The 21,135-nt window shown below is 50.1% G+C and overlaps 2 protein-coding genes across 2 annotated transcripts; both read left to right on the top strand.

The window, feature by feature from the left end:
• Window positions 1–7,812: 7,812 nt before the first annotated feature.
• Window positions 7,813–9,835, top strand: LOC104584238 (uncharacterized acetyltransferase At3g50280). The gene has a single exon (XM_014900872.2). It carries the CDS (start codon window positions 8,153–8,155, stop codon window positions 9,581–9,583), a length of 1,431 nt encoding a protein of 476 aa, XP_014756358.2. The 5' UTR covers window positions 7,813–8,152; the 3' UTR covers window positions 9,584–9,835.
• Window positions 9,836–14,835: 5,000 nt separating this feature from the next.
• Window positions 14,836–18,706, top strand: LOC100823273 (LRR receptor-like serine/threonine-protein kinase). The gene is made up of 2 exons (XM_003572284.3): window positions 14,836–17,905; window positions 18,001–18,706. The coding sequence occupies exons 1-2, from the start codon at window positions 15,040–15,042 to the stop codon at window positions 18,480–18,482; spliced, it is 3,348 nt and encodes a 1,115-aa protein (XP_003572332.1). The 5' UTR covers window positions 14,836–15,039; the 3' UTR covers window positions 18,483–18,706.
• Window positions 18,707–21,135: the final 2,429 nt, after the last annotated feature.

Here is a 21,135-nt window from a genome sequence, read left to right on the forward strand (position 1 = left end):
GACGTCAGCGCCTGGAACCGCGTCAGTCCTGCCGCGCCTGCCGCGTCCCCGGCTGCCAGGAGCTCTCGCCGGGCGCGCTCCTTGAGCTCCGCCAGCGAGTCCGCCGAGAAGTGCACCATGAGGTCCCGCAGCGGCGGCGGCTGCGAGCGGTCGATGAACGGCGCCGTCCGCGAGCTGATATAAAATCTATCGGGGGCTGGTAGCACCCGTTGATATAAAATATTTTACATACAAATAATTTCAAAAAATAAATAAACCAGGATGACAAACTGATCTTGAAGAGCATTAACGATATAACATAGAGCATGGATTTCCTTTTTATTCTATGATAAAATGGTCACCAATATGCAAAATTTATTGTTGGAGGGACTTGCAGGTGTGAGTAAGAAATACCAGGGTCCTATTTGTAAACTGTAATATTGTAAAAATAAACAGAGAGCAGAACTGTGAGGTGTGTGTGTGTGTTCGACAAGCCTCTACAAACCCCTGTTTCTTCTCCAGCCTCCTCACTTCGATTTCTGATTGTTCTTGTTGGATTGATGAATCTCTGATGGTGGTCTTCATCATGGTATCAGAGCCTGCGTGGCCATCCACGTTGGAAGCTGGCCGGTGGTGAATCGAGGGTGATTTGGTGCAGGCGGCGACATTGGAGGCGATTTGGTGGACTTGAAGCTGTGGAGGCGATTCGTTGTTTGAGGGCGGAGACAGTGACTCCGATTTCTACAGTGGATTCGAGCTTCATCCCGACAACGGCGGTTAGTCCCGGGTTGACTGGTGGCGACGAGGTGTGAGTGGAGACGTCGGGAACTGGTATCTAGGTGTGTTTGGGGAGATTTATTTTTGGTGTTTGTGGTGGTCTGGTACTGGTGGAGATAGATCAAAAAGATGGGTGACGATGATGGTTCCCCTTCAGTGGTTACAGCAAAGGAGCTTGCTGCTGTTCTTCAGGCGATGGATGAGAAATACAGAAACTTGTTTGATGCAATTAGTAAGCAAGGACAGAGTTCAAGGACAGACATAGAGAATAAGGAAGAAATTCATCCCCTACAGATGCCACTTGTGAAGTTAGAAGGGCCTGAGAGTTATGCTAGTTGGGCAGAGCACGCTGAAACCATCTTGATTTCAAGGAAGCTTGAAGGATATGTGCTAGGTAGGTACAGTGGAGAAGCCAGTAGAGGAGAACTCTAAGGAGGGCCAGAGGTGGAAGATGACCAATGCTCTTGTGAGGGCATGGTTGCTAAGCTCGGTTTCACCTCAAATTGCAAAGCAAGTAGAGAGGATTAAGGAAGTATCTGAAATCTAGAGGTTGTTGAAAGGTACCTTTTCAGGTGTTGGTAATGAAATGCTCGCCTGTAAAATTCAGAAGGAACTGCAGGAACTTAATCAAGGGGATAAAACAGTTGTTGAGTATGTATCTGAACTGAAGCGACTATGGAGTGATCTGGACTATTATGATCCTATTGTTTTGGACTGCAGCAAGTGTGTTGAAACATACAATAAGTGGACGGAGAAGAGACGTGTTAGGGAATTTTTGAATGGGCTCGATTCCAGGTTTGAGAACCGAAGGGCAGCACTTTATGGGGGTGAAAAATTACCAAGTCTAGAACAAGCCATATCAGCTATCATTAGTGAAGAAAACAGGTTGAAACTTGAGGGAATTGGGCCTTCTACACAGAGTATAACACAAGGGAGATCAGCCATGTTTGTCACTCAAACTGGTAATTCTTACAAGACAATCGTACCTATAAGCGACAAAACATGTTTTGAGTGTGGTCAAACAGGACATATGCGGGCATCTTGTCCTACGCTGATGGGAGCAGGTCGTGGACGTGGCTAGGACTAGGTTGCAAGGGGCCGAGGACGTGGCAGTGGGATTCATGGTTTAGGCCGTGGGCGTGGAGGCCGGTTTGTGGGCAGGGCAAACAGTTCAACTACCAGTGAAGAGGTGTCTCAAACTGTGAGTATTCAAATGAGCAAGGAGGATCTAGAAAAATGGCGTCAATTCAAGGAAGCTGCCGCAGGCGACAAGTCACACCCTGCTGAAACTTGTGCTGCATCTGCTAATACTAGTGGTAATAATTTTAATTTAAATGCATATGATTGTCCTACTACCCCTTGGTTACTTGATTCTGGAGCCTCCAGACACATGGCTGGATCACATAAAGATTTTATTAGCTATGCCCCTGGTCTTAGTGAACAATATGTGAAACTTGCTGATGGTTCTGCTCAGCGCATTAAGGGATCAGGAACAGTTTCATGCAGCCTAAATATGATTTTATCATCTGTCCTGCATGTCCCTTTCTTCCCAAATCTCTTATGTGTCAGCTGCATCACGAATGAATTTAATTGTGTGGCTCTTTTCTTCCCAACTTGGTGTATGTTTCAGGAGCTTGGGACTGGAAGAAGGCTTGGGAAGGGGACGATGTGTGATGGGTTATACTACTTGGATAAAGATGAGTCACCTGTAGTAGCTGCTACAATGTTCTCTTCTCCTCTAAGTGAGCTTTTGTTGCAGCACCGTCGACTAGGGCATATTCCTTTTGTAGTGTTGAGTAAAATTTATCCTGAACTTTATGGTAGGGTTAGTAAGGAAAAGTTAGTGTGATGCTTGTGAGTATGGGAAACATACTAGGAGCTCATACATGCTATTGGATGTTAGGAGTGCAAAACCCTTCGAAACTATACACTCTGATGTGTGCGGCCCTAGTGGAGTATGTTCGATTAATGGATATCGTTATTTTGTGACGTTTATTGATTGCTGCACTAGAACTACTTGGCTGTACGTGTTGAGAAGTAAAAGTGATGTTTATGAATGCTTCCAAGATTTCCATAATTTGGTCAGAACTCGGTATGATGCTTGTGTGAAAATATTTTGTACCGACAATGGTACAGAGTATGTGAATAAGGAATTTGATGAGTATTTGTCAAGTTTTGGTATTATTCATCAAACTACTTGTCCAGGTACTTCAGAGCAAAATGGGCTAGCTGAGAGGAAGAATAGGCATCTACTAGAGGTAACTCGTTGCTTAATGATGGCCATGAATGTCTAAAAAAATTTGTGGAGTGAAGCGGTAATGACGGCAGCATATTTGATAAATAGGATGCCGTCAAGAGTTCTCAATTACAAAACACCAGTAGAGTGCTTAACTGGTAAGACATCATATATTGTTCCTCCAAAGGTGTTTGGATGTGTATGTTTTGTAAGAGATCACAGACCTTCAGCTGGAAAACTAGATGCGAGGGCTTTGAAATGTATATTTGTTGGTTATTCTAGAAAACAAAAAAGGTTATAAGTGCTGGTGTCCCTCCGAAAGGAGAATGTTTGTGAGCATGGATGTAACATTTAGAGAGCATGAATCATTTTACGGGGAAGCACCTGATTTGACTGATGTGTTTCCTGACTTGTATAGTGTGACAGGAAAGGAAGAGGAGGAAAATCAAGACATCAACAAAAGAATGGTGACTGGAGTGATTTCAATGAACAATTCAAATGATACAGAAGATGCGATTGATGTGGAACTAGAGCAGCATCCTAGATAGAGGGAGGAAGTCATCACGCAGGACAATGACTTAGGTGGCCTAGAGCAATCTCTACAAGAAGAAGTGGAACAACAACATGACTTGATTCCGGACTCTCCAGCACAAGTCTCAGAACTAGCTCCATCAATTTCATCATCTTCGAGCAGTGGTAATCCTCCTCCTTATGATGATCTAGATGTACCCATAGCTCTTAGAAAAGCATCTCGGTCCAATGCTGGTAAACTGCCCTCTAAATTGGATCAATATAAAATTTTTGGCCGTACTTCTTATTCATCTATTGGGCCATTATATAAATCATTTATAGCTGCATTGGATTCCTCTGTTCCTGTGCCACGTGATTGGCAAGAAGCAAAGAAATATCCAGCATGGAGGGCAGCAATGATAGAGGAGATGACTGCCCTCGATAAAAATAATACATGGGAGTTAAGTACACTTCCTCCAAATAAGAAAGTAGTGGGGTGCAAATGGGTGTTCACCATAAAACACACGGTTGATGGAAAGGTAGAGAGATACAAGGCTAGATTGGTAGCCAAAGGGTATAGCCAGACATATGGAATAGACTACGATGAGACGTTTGCACCTGTTGCAAAGATGAACACTATCAGGACTTTAATTTCAGTAGCTGCAAATCTGAAGTGGGAATTGCTCCAATTGGATGTGAAAAATGCATTTCTGCATGGGGAACTGGAAGAGAAAGTTTATATGGAGATTCCTCCTAGGTTTAATACTAATGAAACTAAGGATAAAGTATGTAGATTGAAGAAATCATTGTATGGGTTAAAACAGTCGCCGAGGACCTGGTTTGGTAAACTTCGGAAGGAAATCTGCTCTTGGGATTATCAACAAAGCAATGCAGATCATACTTTATTCTTCAAATATGTTCAAGGGAAAATTGCTATACTTATTGTGTATGTTGACGATATTGTGATAACAGGCAATGTTGATGAGGAGACAGCGCGGTTGAAGAAGGCTCTAGCAAGCTCATTTCAAGTCAAGGACTTGGGATATCTCCATTATTTCCTCAGTATTGAGGTAGCCTATGGTGCACAAGGTATCTACCTCTCACAAAGAAAGTATGTACTTGATTTGCTTACAGAAACTAGAATGTTAGATTGCAAAGCTGACAGCACACCTATTGAGCAGAATCATCACCTAAAGGCTGACTCAGGTGAACCGGTTGATAAACATAGGTATCAAAGATTGGTTGGGCGCCTAATTTATCTATCGCATACTAGGCCTGATATTGCATATGCCGTGAGCGTGGTTAATAGGTATATGCATGATCCCCGAGCTAGTCATATGGACGCAGTAAGTAGGATACTGCAGTATCTCAAAGGCTGCCCGGGAAAGGGGATTTTATTTTCTAATCATGGAAACTTGGAGATAGAAGGTTTTACTGATGCCGACTGGGCTGGTAATCTAGATGATAGAAAGTCTACATCTGGGTATTGTGTATTTGTTAGGGGCAATCTTGTTTGCTGGAGAAGTAAAAAACAAAATGTGGTTGCAAGATCAACAGCAGAGGCTGAATTTAGATCAATGGCATCAGGCTTGTGTGAACTAATGTGGTTAAGGATACTACTCTCAGAGCTTCGACTACTTAATGGTGCACCTATTCAACTATATTGTGATAATCAAGCTACCATCAACATAGTGAATAATCCCGTTCATCATGATCGGACTAAACATATTGAGATAGACAACATTTTATTAAAGAGAAATTAGATGAAGGGATGTTCCAAATATCTTATGTCAGGTTATCTGATCAACTTGCTGATATTTTAACTAAGGGTGTCAGCGTTGTGTCCCATGCTTGTGACACGATGAGGCTTATTGATATTTTTGCCTCATCTTGAGGGGGAGTGTTGGAGGGACTTGTAGGTGTGAGTAAGAAATACTAGGGTCCTATTTGTAAATTGTAATATTGTAAAAATAAACAGAGAGCAGAACTGTGAGGGGTGTGTGTGTGTGTTCGACAAGCCTCTAGAAACCCCTGTTTCTTCTCCAGCCTCCTCACTTCGATTTCTGAGTGTTCTTGTTGGATTGATGGATCTCTGATGGTGGTCTTCATGATTTATCCATAAATGTATCATCAAACTTTTCATGCTTGTGTAAAAAAAAACTTTTTTATGCACATATTGCCAAGAAGGCTCTGAAAGCTGATATTTTTATGCACCACTTCTATACTGGTCAAGGGAAAATAGATATGTTAAATCCAGATACTCGAATAATACTCATGAAACACATTATGTACTTGCGTACATGGGCACATATCCATCCAAATAACTTTTAGGGAGTACAAAAATTGTACCGCATTGATCCCCTTGGTTTAGTCCACGGGGTCGGGTTCTGTTTTGAGCCAATGACCAAAATAAGTTCAAACTACAATAACACCAAGACAACCCTTGTGAACGAATTACAACACGGACCGTGTAAAATAACCGGAATCGCAGCAGCTTGATAAAACGAATTACAACACGGACCCGGTTTCCATATTGTAGCGGTTGCACAGATCCAACGGCGAAACGGCCGGTCGCGCAAAGCTGTGGCTGGAAGATCGCCATGGACCAGCCGGGCTGGGACTTCCCCGCGGCCTGCGACGTCCTGGAGCAGATCCTGCTCCGGCTCCCTCCGAGCGCCCGGCGCCGTCTGCGCCTCGTGTGCCGTCTCTGGCGCGAGGTCGTGGACGAGCGCACGCCGGAGAAGCGGAGCCGCCCGGCGCTCCTCTTCCAGACGGGCAAGCGCTCTGCCTGCGTCCTCGAAGGCGACGTGTCCTCTCGTCCTCGCGCCCGCTGCCGCGACCTCTGGGCCGGCGGCCGCGGCGGCACGTTCGGCGAGCGGTACAAGGGCATGAGCATCGTGGGCACCCGCAACGGCCTGCTCTGCCTCTGCGACGACGCCGAGGCCGGCGGCGCCATCACGCTGGCCAACCCGGCCACGGGCGAGACGCTGCCGCTGCCGCTGCCGCCGTGCTCAGACCAGCTGATCCGCCGCACCCGCTACTACTGGGGCAGCTGGTCCACGGTGACCTCCAAGCACCAGGCCTACAGCTTCGCGTACCACGCCACTACGGGGCGGTACCAGGTCGTCCACGTCCCCTGCTACATGGACCGCAACGGCCGGTTCGACGCCGTCCAGGTGTTCACCCTCGGGGACACGTCATGGCGTGACGTGTCGGTCCCCCACGCCACCACCTGCAGCCTCGACGCCGGCGTCGTCAGCGTCGGCGGCGTGGCTTACTGGGTCACCAACGACGAGAAGATCGCGTCGCTCGATCTCGAGGAAGAAGAAGAAGGCGGGCGGTTCGCGCCTGTCAAGCCGCCTCCGGGGCTAGCGTTGGCCGGGCCCAAGTGCCACCTCACGGAGCTTCGCGGCGCGCTCGGCGTCGCCGTCAGCAACGGCTCGCCGGCGCTGGAGAAGATCGAGGTGTGGGTCCTGGAAGGCAGCGGGAGGGAGGAGCGGAGCTGGAGCCGGCGGTACAACGTGGAGGTGCACGTCGCGCGGGGCCTGCGGCAGCAGCTCACGCGGCCCCGGTTCGTCTACGGCGACTACGTGCTGACGAGAGCCAGCGAGAACCGGCGCTGGGTGCTGTGCGGGAACAAGGTGAGCGGCGGCGGCGGCGGCGGCGGCGGAAGGAGGAAGCGGAAGCAGCTGCAGTGCGGCGTGGTGCGGATCAGCGGGAAGAAGCGTGGAGTGGTGATCGGCCCCAGCGGGGGACACGGCGGGGTGTTTGCCTACGTCGAGACCACGGAGCCGTTGAGCGTTTACAGGGCCAGCGACTGCAGGTGGATCTACAGGCCTTAAGAGTCTAGGCTTCTTCGAGTTGTTAAGAATTAAGGCCTGTAGAAAAAAGAAAGCCCACGTAAGGCCCATAAATTTACGCTCCCTTATTTCCTTTTTCAAGGAATAAAGAAATTTCGCCATATTTTCTGCTAACCTGAATTTCGCCACATTTGTTTTGATTTCATGCAACAATGGGCCCAGATGCCAGAAAATGAACTTGCCTAAGTTGTGGTTTCTTACAAGTTCTCTGGCCCAGATGCCAGAAAATGAACAGATCAACTCCTCTGTTTCTGAATGCTTCGTATGATTTTCAGTTTGCACTTTGGAGACTTAACAAGTGCTATATACAGTATCTTTGTAAGTTGTAACCACGGATGATAGGTCGCACGTGTGCAGAAGTCGCCTTCGCAATCCAGCTAGGTTTACTGAATTTGGATGCATCAAAGTGTGCGTGCAGAAGAATTTGGATAGCTGAATTTAAGAGGCAAAACATGCACACAGTAACATAACTGCAGAGCATTCTGAAATCTGAACCCGACTTTGTGCGCCGACAGTGGCCACTTCCTGCGCCGACCAACATTGCGTTGGAAGCAACTGCAATGCAAGAATAATCAAGATCACGGGAGATCGAATTCTGTAGCAGTCTAGCAGAAACACTGCACTGCAAGGAATACTGTAGCTCGACAAATGTATACTATCAATCCGTAAAACCCAATGCAACTCGTCGTTTTTCGAAAGGCCGAATCAACACCAACCTCCCCACGTGTTCTCCTCGTGTAAACCCAGTAGAATATCAGGTGGTGAATGCTCAAATGGAGCCGCTGCAAAGATGTCACTGTTTGTCGAGAGAGAAAGAGAGAGAGGAATGGATGGGAGGAGCACGCCGTCGGCAATGGTGCGCATCGTGTCGAGGCGAACGGTGAAGCCGCCGGCCCGGCCGCGCGAGCGCATCCCGCTGACCACCTGGGACGTCGCCATGTTCTCCGCAAACTACATCCAGAAGGGCCTCCTCTTCCCACCGCCCGCCGCCGCGCTCTCCACCGCTGACCTCGTCCAACGCCTCGCCGCCGTCCTCGCCGCCACGCTGGCGGACTACTACCCCGTAGCCGGCCGCTTCGTCACGGATAAGCACCTCGACGGCGACGGCGCCGTCGTCGGCTGCTCGGTCTCCGTCGACTGCGGCGGACAAGGCGTCGAGATCGTCCACGCCGTTGCCGACGGCGTCTCCGTCGCCGACGTCCCGGCCGTCGTCCAGTCCTTGTTCCCGCTCGACGGCGCCGTCAACTACGACGGCCACGACCTCCCGCTCTTCGTCGCCCAGGTCACCGAGCTCGCCGATGGTGCCGTCGTCCTCGGCTTCGCGTCTAACCACGCGCTCTCTGACGGCACCGCCTTCTGGAACTTCCTCAACGCGTGGGCCGAGGTCGCGCGCTCCGGGTCCAGGTCCAGCCACGTGTCGTCCCGCCGGCGCCCCATGTTCGAGCGCTGGTCCCCTGACGGTGGACCCGCGGCGCCATTCGTGCTGCCGTGCGTCGACGTGGCAGAGCTCATCGAAAGGCCGCCGCCGCCACCACTGTGCGATCTCATGGTCCACTTCTCGGCGGATTCGCTGGCGGAGCTCAAGGAGCGCGCCCGGCAAGAGCTCCTGGCCGCTGGGGACGCGGCAGGCGCAGCCGCACTAACGCGGTTCCAGGCGCTGACATCGCTTCTCTGGCGGTGCATCACCCGCGCCCGGCGGCTGGCGCCGGAGAAACAGACGGTGTGCAACGCGGCCTGCGACAACCGCGGGCGGCTCCGGCCGGCGCTCCCCGCGGAGTACTTCGGCAACGTCGTCTGCTCAGTGAGCACGGAGCCGGCGCGCGCGAAGGAGCTGCTGGCGCGCGGCGGGCACGGGTGGGCGGCGGCCGCCGTGGGGCGCGCGGTGGCGGCGCAGACGGACGCGGCCGCCAGGGCGCTCGCGGCGGCGTGGGCGGAGAAGCCGGTGATGTACAACATGGGCTGGTTCGACCCTTGCGCGACGCTGATGGGGAGCTCGCCGCGGTTCGACATGTACGGCTGCGACTTTGGGTTGGGGAAGCCGTTGGCGGTGCAGAGCGGCAGGGCCAATAAGGTTGACGGGAAGACGTCGCTGTACCCTGGCCGGGAAGGGGGTGGCAGCATGGATGCGGAGGTCACGCTGGCGCCCGACCACATGGCGGCGCTGCAGCTGGACCAAGAGTTCTGGGCCGCCGTATCACCGTCCCCGGAGGGGAAAGCTTGACCGTAGTACTGCTCTGCCTCTTGGCTTGTTTCCTTTCAATTGTTTCAACATCTTTGTTAATTTGCTTAAGGAGAGCTTAAGCTTAGCCCAATAATATGCATGTGCGCTGCTACTGGCTACTGCTGCATACTGCCTCTATGATTAATTCTCGTCTTGGAACCACGAGAACGAACGCTTCATCCTTGTGAGTTGTGACAAGAAATTTGCTGACATTTGAGGCTTTGACACCTTAAAAGTTGTTTTATCATTGAAGTACAGTACTACCATCAAATCTTCCCATCCAATCGCAATATCTACAGACCTGGGCTTCGAGTTGTTAAGTTTCTGGATTGCTCTCTTTGTTCGCAAATATAGCGTGCGACCCGTGCGTAGTTAAAAAAACATTTTTGCTAAATGGAGTAGCAAATTTTCAGTTACCAACTCGCATTTTTCAGTTAGCCAATATGGAAAAAGGTGTGCAGGTCTCCCTTGTTGTAAAGAAAGACCTGTTTATTAATAAAAGAAAGGCCCATTAGAATAGAAGCCCGGTTATATACCACCAGTGTACCGAAAGCCCATTTAACTAGAAACGTCAAAACACAGCGCAAAAAAAAATGATCATGATCGGAATGATTAACATGATGCTGACCCTTGCTAGTTGCTGCAGTCGACTGAGAAATGAGATTTTCTCGCTCGAATACAGCTATGACTAATGAATAAGGAAATTTTGCCACATTTTTCTTCTAGCGGAATTTTGCCACATTTTTTTTATTCTATGCGACAAGGAGTCAAGGAACCCGGCTGTCAGATAATGGAATTTGCCTAAGGTGTGGTTGCCTAATAATAAGTCAACCACCCATCTAAGTTCTCCAAGCCTGAACAAATCAACACCTCTGAATGCTTAATATGATTTCCAGTTTGCATACTTAACCACAGATGATAAGGTCACACGAGTGCAGAAGTAGCCATCGGAATCCAGCTAAGTTTTTTTAATTTGGAGGCATCAAAGTGTGCCCGTGCAAAAGAATTGGGTCATATATATCGAACCTAATTATGGACATCATAAGGATGCTGACCGGAATGCAAACCCAGCACGCCTGCAGAGATACGCATATACAAACCCAACTGCAGGCCCAATCAATCAATCATATTTCTAATCCATGATTTTTGCTGACGGGATGACAAAGTCCAAAAATTCCATGTAATTATTTGAAGAACATATATCCAAGGCAGACGGCACAATCATAGAGTTGGTAATCAAATCAACAAGAAATGTATTTTTGTCCTCTGATTGCTCCACTCATATTGCAAGCATGCATACATGCATGCACACTTGGTCAAAGCGGCATGCAATTTAAAAATTTCCTTTTTTTCAAATACCTGCAAAATCTTTCACACATACTCATATAGAGTTGCTTTGATATGCATTTGTTTGTTTGCTTGCTAATGGCCATGCATCATCTATATAAAAATGCTTATGGAAGAATAAAGATAGACGACAGTGATGTGTAGTGTTAATTAGGAGAACAGTATCCTGAAATTAGGGAGGCAGATATTGTTTCCAACCACTAGGTCTTGCGCCCAGGGGACACTGAGGTGACCCCCATGAACAGCCTGAAAACATCACACTGTAATCTATACACATTTTCAGGTATCTTAACATTATGGTGAGTAAGCTTCAATGCAGAGATCGATGTGGATGTGACCCTTTGTTGTTTCCGCTCCAAAGTGCACGACGATACAGTCTTTTTGCCAAGTTTTATAGGGAAAGAAACATGGAGTAGTGCCGAGTGAACCACCATGGTGGTGTGGCCGGCAGTCCACATCTTGCTGATGAACACATGCACCAGCTCCTGCCGATTTGAGCTCCATGCATGCCCTTCTTATTATTCGATTTTAATTATATTTTTGCATTTATGTGAATAAGATATATATGCGTTTGAGATTGCTCATGCAAAATTATGGTGATTTGTGGGGTAATGAAGTGGGCATGATTATCTCCTAATCCGCTTTGCGGCTACTCAATGACATAACACGTGGAGAACTCCAAAAAAAGGTCACACAAGAAAATTTGTTTTAAGAGGTCATTTGATCCTTAAACTTTGGCTTTTACTGATTAACATGTGGCCCAACTAGACCCCTTTGCTCTGTAATGTTGCAGAGCTCCGAATTAATCTCCAAAATCAGTGTCAAAGTTCATAAGCCATGTACAATCTTGCCAAATATTTTACTGCCAATTTCATCAATCTGACCTCTTTTTTACCTTGTCTTGGCCGAAAGTGAAGGCTGCAAATCACGGGAAACTATCATTTGATCGACTCTGAGGCAGACAGAGGCCCTCAAACTCAGTAATTTGGCTCCAGTATTGGTTAGGCTAGAACCTTGGGTGGCTAACTCTACTAGCACTTTAGGCATTGCACTTTGGAAGCACGAAGTGACTATTTATTCTACTCCTTTACCTTTCTGCAGCTATCTTTAGCTGATGCATTTTGCTGTCCATAGAATGTTCTTATCTTTACATAAGTCACTAGGGGTAAAAAAGTACTATAACAGTTAGCTCATTTACCTTTGATATTGTTGCTAAGCTATAAAACTTTGCATGTCTAACTCTAGTGCATGTCCATCTGCTGCAATAGTTTACTGCTTGTAGATGGTTGTGTTGCTAACTGAAGCTAAAAGTAACTGGATCTGGTAAAAAGTAATTAGCACAAGCAAGTGTTGAGTGTTGTCTTTTGACAGCACTGTTGTTCTGCAGTCTGCACATCTATTGGAGACAACAAGTTGCAGAAGTGTGTTAATGACTCCGAAACTTTTATCCTTTCTGCATCATTGTTTAACTATGCTAAGTACCGTGGTTTCTGCAGCAGAATGTTCTGAACTGGCAGGAGTCACATTCGGTAAATGTAATAACAAAACAATCATGGTTAGCTTTTGACAATGTACCTGCATAAATTCTCTGATTGGATCTATCCAAGCACGTAAAGTTCAATGGACCATGTTCTGTAATTTTTTTAAAGCCAATTCGAGATCAGATCTTGGCTGCAACTAGGCCTGGAAAATGCTCTGGTGTCAGGGAACTAACGGAAGAATGAGATGTAAAAGAAGATGCATCACAGCTAGAACAAGGTACAGGTTTTATCTTAATTAAACCTGCGATAAGCCGCCCGCCTAAAACTTAACCATGTGCACCATGTTGTCACCTTGAGCTCGATGGGATCTGAACTCAAATTACTTCCCATGATGCTTCCATGCATCCTTAACAGTGTGAGCCATGTGTGACACCTAGCAAGCATGTCTCCTAACATGTCTTCTCGTCCTCGATCATGTGGTTGCATGTTTAACTAACCTAATACTTGTTTTACCTACTGCATGTCAAAGGGGTTTCTTCATGCTCTTGTGGTGTTGTTACCTACTTGCTGTTGGATGGATGGCATTGACCAAATGGATGCCGTAACCAACACAGAGCTAATTCAGAAATTTTGGGTTCAATTCTCTTCATTCAACTAGCAGTAATAGTAACACCTCTGAAAATGCATATATTTCATTATGTAGCATAACACAAATAGTTATCTTGACATGGTATTATTTCTCAGACAGAGTCTCTTCTACTCAAAGACATATATGTAGTTCAGTAGATGTTCTTGCCAAAAGTTGTAATTTTTTTCATCTGCGTATGTTCTTTTCGGTTACTTTCCAGCGTTTTGCCTCCTTGCTAGTATTTTATCTATGCTCATACACTAACCTTTTACTGGCCATGTGCAGCCTAAGATTCGCTGATTATTCTACCTCACCTGCTCATTTTTGTTTAACCCTAGAAAACAATCTATCTGCTGATGCCTATGATGAGTTCACAGGCAACAGTAAGAGTTTTTTCGGGATATTGTATTCTTACTGTCCTCTTTTCGGTTTCTTCAGAAAGTTAGGCATGTGATGCGAACATGCGCTCCGATATTCGCAAAATAGTACCATATGGAAGCTGCAGAAAGAGTAATTTAACCAATCCTTTGAATAAATGCTGGTGAAAATTTTAATTAACTGATGGCTTGTACAGCTGTATTCTTTGCCCATGTGGAACTGTGGAAGAGCACAATTAGCAGGTTAAAAAAATTCTGTATAAGATGCTGTAGAAAATACTACAGAGAGAGCAGCATGACAGGAAGGGCAGTATATTTGTTTGCAGTGTCTGCTGCAAGTTTTTTGCAGACATCAGAAAGCTGCAGGAGAAGAAGAGGAAATGAGGAATGCTGCAGCCTGCAGGGAAGATATGAGATTGGCCTTTTGTTTTTTTGCTAACCAGATCATACTGCATGTCCCAGCTCCCAACGAGGTTAGACTACCAAGAGCGCAGAGCATGTTCCACCTGCATCGCTGTACTACTGCTGCATCATTTTTTTGTAAGGATTGAGACTTCTGAATCTGCCAGAAGTAAAATCATAGGACAGCAGAAAGACAGTCAAGAAAATACTGGCATTTCATTAAACATGATTCAAATACATTTTACTCAAGAGTAGTTTTCACCGACCTTGAGGAAAGATTTAAGTTTTACAGTTTGGTAAGCAATTTGATTACACTACGGTCGCTGTAAAACAAATACTCCCTGCATCAGTGCAGTACAAAAGAACAAGACAGACAGTGTATTTTTAATATAATTTTCCTGCAAAAGAAGCTCTGAATTGGAATCACTGCAATCTGCAGACCAGCAGAAACATTGAGAAGGTAAGACTCAGAGCAGAGCATGTCAAAGGAATAGTAAACAAACACCGGCAGCAGGCATGCAGCTGCTGCTGTTCTGCTGTTCTCCCTGCATCAGTGCAGTACAAAAGAACAAACTTTCACAGGCCCTAGAACAACCGTACTTGACAGCAGATTAAAGTTAGATTACCGAGGGAATTACAAAAGCATTTTCCCAGAACCCGAGGTAGATCAAGAGATGTTCTCCCTCACTCACCCACCTCCTAAACCGCATTAACAATTCAATCAGTGAATCAACTAGAGGTAGGGGCCATTAACCGATAAGCATTTCCAAATGATGGCATGTTCCTTCCATCTTCTCATTTGCTTAAACTAATGCTCATATTCCTTCCTCATCCAAAACTCCAAGAACATTTACGTTTCCTTTTTGTAGCATGAAAATATAGCACACTGATTAACCACTCACACACACAGACACACTCACTTAAACACTTGGACACTGCATCAAATCAAATCTGTTTTTAAAATTAAAAAGAATATCCTACAGAAAAAAAAAGCATAGCTTATTAACCTATACTATGGTTGGTTTGTTCATTTGGATCCAGATCTCCCAAGCACAGAACCTTTGCGCTTTATAAACAAATCCCGGGGTTTCCTTCCCACTCGGCCAGTACACTACATTAATCTGAAATCCCAACGCCATAAGAATAAGAGGCGCCACCACCAAGTCTTCCTCACATCCCCGACCTCCCTCACTCTCCACGAGCGCCCGGCCGGCGCCTCCAATGCCTCCTCCCAGGTTACGTGGCGCCATCGCCACGTGGCACCTTCTCCTCCTAGCGTGCGTCCTGCCGTTGGCTCTCTGCGCCAACGAGCAGGGCGAGGCGCTGCTCCGATGGAAGCGCTCGCTGTCGACGAACGGCAGCTCGGGCGTTCTGGGGTCATGGAGCTCGTCGGATGTGAGCCCATGCCGGTGGCTCGGCGTCGGGTGCGACGCGAGCGGCAAGGTCGTGTCGCTGTCCCTCACCTCCGTGGACCTCGGGGGCGCCGTGCCGGCGTCCATGCTCCGGCCGCTCGCGGCGTCACTACAGACACTGGCGCTCTCCAATGTCAACCTGACCGGCGCGATCCCCGCCGAGCTCGGCGAGCGCTTCGCGGCGCTGAGCACCCTCGACCTCAGCGGGAACAGCCTCACGGGCGCGATCCCGGCGTCGCTCTGCCGGCTCACGAAGCTCCGGTCACTGGCATTGCACACCAACTCTCTTACCGGCGCCATCCCTGCCGATATCGGCAACCTCACGGCGCTCACGCACCTCACGCTCTACGACAACGAGCTGGGCGGCACGATTCCTGCCAGCATCGGGAGGTTGAAGAAGCTGCAGGTGCTTCGCGCCGGCGGGAACCCGGCTTTGAAAGGCCCTTTGCCGGCGGAGATCGGACAGTGCAGCGACCTCACCATGCTCGGCCTCGCCGAGACCGGCATGTCGGGGAGCCTCCCGGACACGATCGGGCAGCTGGGGAAGCTCCAGACCCTCGCCATCTACACCACCACGCTCTCCGGCCCGATCCCTGCAACCATCGGCAACTGCACCGAGCTCACCAGCCTCTACCTCTACCAGAACGCCCTCACCGGCGGCATCCCGCCGGAGCTTGGCCAGCTAACAAAGCTCCAGAACGTGCTCCTATGGCAGAACAACCTCGTAGGCCACATCCCGCCAGAGATCGGGAACTGCAAGGAGCTCGTGCTCATCGACCTCTCGCTGAACGCCCTCACGGGCCCGATCCCGAGCACCTTCGGCGCGCTCCCGAAGCTCCAGCAGCTGCAGCTGAGCACGAACAAGCTGACGGGCGCCATCCCCGCCGAGCTCTCCAACTGCACGGCGCTCACGGACGTCGAGGTGGACAACAACGAGCTGTCCGGGGACATCGGCGCCATGGACTTCCCGCGGCTGCGCAACCTCACGCTCTTCTACGCGTGGCAGAACCGGCTCACGGGCCGCGTGCCGCCGGGCCTGGCCCAGTGCGAGGGCCTGCAGTCGCTGGACCTCTCCTACAACAACCTCACGGGCCCCGTGCCCAGAGAGCTTTTCGCGCTGCAGAACCTCACCAAGCTCCTGCTGCTGAGCAACGAGCTCTCCGGGATCATCCCCCCGGAGATCGGCAACTGCACGAATCTCTACCGGCTCCGGCTAAACGAGAACCGCCTCTCGGGAACCATCCCGCCAGAGATCGGAAAGCTAAAGAGCCTCAATTTCCTCGACCTTGGGAGTAATCGGCTCGAAGGGCCTGTGCCGTCGGCGATCGCCGGGTGCGATAACCTCGAGTTCGTTGATTTGCATTCCAATGCCTTGTCAGGCGCAATGCCGGACGAGCTCCCCAAGAGGCTTCAGTTCGTGGATGTCTCCGATAACCGGCTCGCGGGGGTTCTCGGCCCCGGCATTGGGCGGCTGCCGGAGCTGACCAAGCTTAGCCTGGGCAAGAACCGGATCTCCGGTGGCATCCCGCCGGAGCTCGGTTCCTGCGAGAAGCTGCAGCTGCTGGATTTGGGCGATAACGCGCTGTCCGGCGGCATCCCGCCGGAGCTCGGCACGCTCCCGTTCTTGGAGATTTCGCTGAATCTCAGCTGCAACCGGCTCACAGGGGAAATCCCGTCGCAGTTTGGGGGCCTTGACAAGCTCGCGTCACTCGACGTGTCCTACAACCAGCTCTCCGGCGCGCTCGCGGCGCTCGCGGCGCTGGAGAACCTCGTCACGCTGAACGTCTCGTTCAACGCGTTCTCCGGGGAGCTCCCCGACACGCCCTTCTTCCAGAAGCTTCCGCTCAGCAACATCGCGGGGAACGACCACCTGGTCGTGGTCGGCGGGGGCGACGGCGAGAGCCAGAGCGCGTCCTCCCGGCGCGCGGCGGCCATGTCGGCGCTGAAGCTCGGCATGACGATCCTCGTGGCCGTGAGCGCGTTCCTGCTGGTAGCCGCCACGTACGTGCTCGCGCGCTCCCGCCGCAGGAGCTTCGAGGAAGAAGGCCGCGCCCATGGCGGAGAGCCGTGGGAGGTGACCCTTTACCAGAAGCTGGACTTCTCGGTGGACGAGGTGGCGCGGAGCCTGACGCCCGCGAACGTGATCGGCACGGGGAGCTCGGGCGTGGTGTACCGCGTGGTGCTCCCCAACGGGGACCCGCTGGCCGTGAAGAAGATGTGGTCGGCGTCCTCCGACGGCGCGTTTGCGAACGAGATCTCGGCGCTCGGCTCGATCCGGCACCGGAACATCGTCAGGCTGCTCGGGTGGGCGGCCAACCGGAGCACGAAGCTGCTCTTCTACGCGTATCTCCCAAACGGCAGCCTCAGCGGCTTCCTCCACCGAGGGGCCGCCGTGGTTAAGGGAGGCGGCGGTGGCGCCGCGGACTGGGACGCGCGCTACGAGGTGGCGCTCGGCGTGGGGCACGCCGTGGCTTACCTCCACCATGATTGTCTCCCCGCCATCTTGCACGGCGACATCAAGGCCATGAACGTCCTGCTCGGCGCCGGCAACGAGCCTTACCTCGCCGACTTCGGCCTCGCCCGCGTCCTCTCCGGCGCCGTCCTGCCCGGCGCCTCCGCCAAGCTCGACACCTCCAAGCACCGCATCGCCGGATCATACGGCTACATCGCTCCAGGTAAATATCAATTCTTAACTAATACAGCAGTTAGTAACTTCTTGTGAAGCTTAAGAATTCTTGTTCTGATTTCTGTTCTTGTTTTGGGGGAGCAGAGTACGCGAGCATGCAGAGGATCACGGAGAAGAGCGACGTGTACAGCTACGGGGTGGTGGTGCTGGAGATGCTGACGGGGCGGCACCCGCTGGACCCGACGCTGCCGGGCGGGGCCCACCTGGTGCAGTGGGTGCGGGACCACGCGCAGGGGAAGCGGGAGCTCCTGGACCCGCGGCTGCGCGGCAAGCCGGAGCCGGAGGTGCAGGAGATGCTGCAGGTGTTCGCCGTGGCCATGCTCTGCGTCGGCCACCGCGCCGACGACCGGCCGGCGATGAAGGACGTCGTCGCGCTGCTCAAGGAGGTCAGGCGGCCGCCCGACGGCGCCGCCGGCGACGAGGGGAAGGGGCAGGGCTGCGGCGGTGCGGCAGCGGCGCCTGATGCCGTTGCCGGCGAGCGGCGGCTGCGATCGCCGGCTCGGAGCGTGCTGCCGATGGGCGGCTCTTCGAACTGCTCCTTTGCCATGTCTGATTACTCAACCTGATGAGAGCTGCTTTTGTTGCAGCAGTAGATATCAAACACTAAATCTGTAGAAATTTTTTATGTATAATAAGATGATAGGGGTAGTGAATCAGTAACCGGTAGTGATTTCTTGAATTTACCTGTGTTTATAATGTTCTACATTTTTTTGTAAGACGGACAAATTTATTGGAAGCACAAGTAGGCGACGTATCCGCTGCAAAACTTGCAAACTTTCTATCTGGACCACTAAAACTTGCAAATTTGTTGCAGCAGTAGATATCGAACACTAAATTTGTTGAAAATAGCAATATATTGAACTTGTACGGATCTCCCAGCCATGTTATATAATTTTGGATATCATCTTAATCCACTCTTTTGTTGAAAATTCAACCATGGCGAGGAAAAAATCAAACAAAGTCCTGAAAATTTAAATCTTTCTGCAAATTCAAGAAAATATCAACAAAAGTCTTTTCAACACAACAAATGCCATTAAGATACTTCCTTGGATCCAAATTATTTGTCCCAGCTTTGTCAAACACACTGAAACACGTTTATATACACGTGTATCTACCCAAAGCTGTGACAACTAATTTGGATCGGAGGGAGTATTTATTTTTATTAAACATTCCAAAATTGAAAATTAGTTTAGCTCGTATTTGTGGCATGGTGGATTCCGTGTGGCAAAAACTATTTTGATCAGAAAAGTATAATTGTAACAAGAGTTTTGAAAATTGTTTTGAAACAAAATTGACTTTATGCAAAATAATCCTCGGTCGTCTTTTGTCATACCCTTGCATGTATTCCAGCGAGATTCCCTGGGAATGAAGGGCTCTGATTACCAACTGATCGACACATAATCTAGTCTCTCGGTTACAAGATTTAGTGGAGAAATCAGAAGAACCGTAGAAGATGAGAACCAAGGGCCTCCACAATGTGTGCCAAATTGAGGTGCCAAATTGTCTTTGGCTTTTGGCATCGCAAGTCTCCATCGTGGAGGCAATGCCAAAACGAAGATTTGTGGAACCGGAGCAAGTAGCTGCTCCTGTGCCAAATTCGTCGAGAGAATAAAATATACGATCAGTTGGCTCTCTGTCTTCCACCTCGCGTGCCATGAAACCATAGCGGATATGCCCGAGACCGAGCAGAATAGATGGACGCCGGGAAAGTGCTAGAACAGCATCACCGCTAGACGCTGAAATGAGAAACATCGTAAAGGATATGGATTTATACTTTCAAGGATGAGATGCATGGAGTAGCAGCTTTGGATGTTGAGCTCGTAGAGTAGATGGAGACGGGGGAGCAGGGAGCATCAGATCGGGACGAAGAGGTCGCCACGCGGTGCTGGACGGCCTGGTATGCGCTTGATTTTCCTTGATGCTTCCTTGTGATTTGGAGTCGAATAATTGGGAGTCGATGAGGTATCGAGATGTAGATTAGTAAGATGGGGATAAAAGCATGCGGGTGAGGATATGGAAAAACTGTCGGCTGAGATTGAGAAAGATGGGAAAGTGGAGAGGGGTTGTTGCAAACTTGGAGTTGTTTATTCTCAGGTGGGTCCCACCCTTACACATTTCTAGAGAGGAAAGAAACATTTAGCACCGGTGCTACACTGAACGAATGTGGTAAATTTGACTTTGACACATTGTGAAAGCCCTAAGACGAACATGAGAGAAGAGCCATTCGTTCGCCGTCTTGAAATAGACATTCTCCAGATAGGTCTGACTTTCCATATATATATATATATATTTTTAACGATACACACGAGCCTTGAAGGTTTTTTTTTTTACCTTAGTTTTCCACAGAATCGACCATGATTTCTCAGATTTCAGTGAGCTCGAAGCAGGTCCATAAGTTGCTCACTTGGTCCTCTCTGGTGCGTACCGCTGGGCTGGAAAGGAATTCTGCGGCGCTTCTCACCTCGACGAGTGTTCAGGGTTTGGTGACCGCCGGGTTAAAGCCACTCGAGGATTTACTAGTTTTGTCCAGGCCCATCGTAAGCCCAAAATCACCTCTTTCTCCAGGGCGAAAGCTGGCCCGTCAGCCTCGTCCGGTGGGCCTCTGGGCCAAACCAGCCGGGCACGCGGTTACCGAGTTGACTCGGAGACGGAATTGGACTCTTTCACCGGTCGCGCCTTCGCCATATATATACACTTCGGCGCCTGAAGCAATCTCTTGAATCTTGATCGAATCTACCTGCAGAAACACGAGGATGGAAGGTTTGATAGCAGAGCTAGAGTCTGTCTGCCCTGGCGGCGGCGGCGGCGGCAGCAGAACCCAATCATTTCATGCGGCGTTCGAGCAGATCGTAGCCAAAGGAAGCAGGACCGGCACACGGAAGGCGCGGTGCTGGGCGACGCAGCACTGCTGGCTGCTCGTCGTCGACCCGGTCTCCCTGCAGGCGGCGCTCTGGGACCCCGTGGCGCGGGCCAGGGTCGACCTCCCGCGCCTCGCCGCCGACCTGCCCAAGAACTGCAAGTGCCTGCTCTCCCACGACAAGCCCACTTCCCACGGCTGCGTCGCCCTGGACTCGCCGGCGATCGGGTACTGCCGCGTCGACGGCCGCCGCCACCAACAGCAGTGGCACGGCCACGTCTACAGCTTCGAGAAGCGGCCGGGGTTCCAGGTCCGGAGCGTCGCGGCCGCGCACGGGGACTTCTACTTCTCGCTGTCGCCGA

The sequence above is a fragment of the Brachypodium distachyon genome, chromosome 3, assembly GCF_000005505.3.
Source record: "Brachypodium distachyon strain Bd21 chromosome 3, Brachypodium_distachyon_v3.0, whole genome shotgun sequence".
NCBI lineage: Eukaryota > Viridiplantae > Streptophyta > Magnoliopsida > Poales > Poaceae > Brachypodium > Brachypodium distachyon.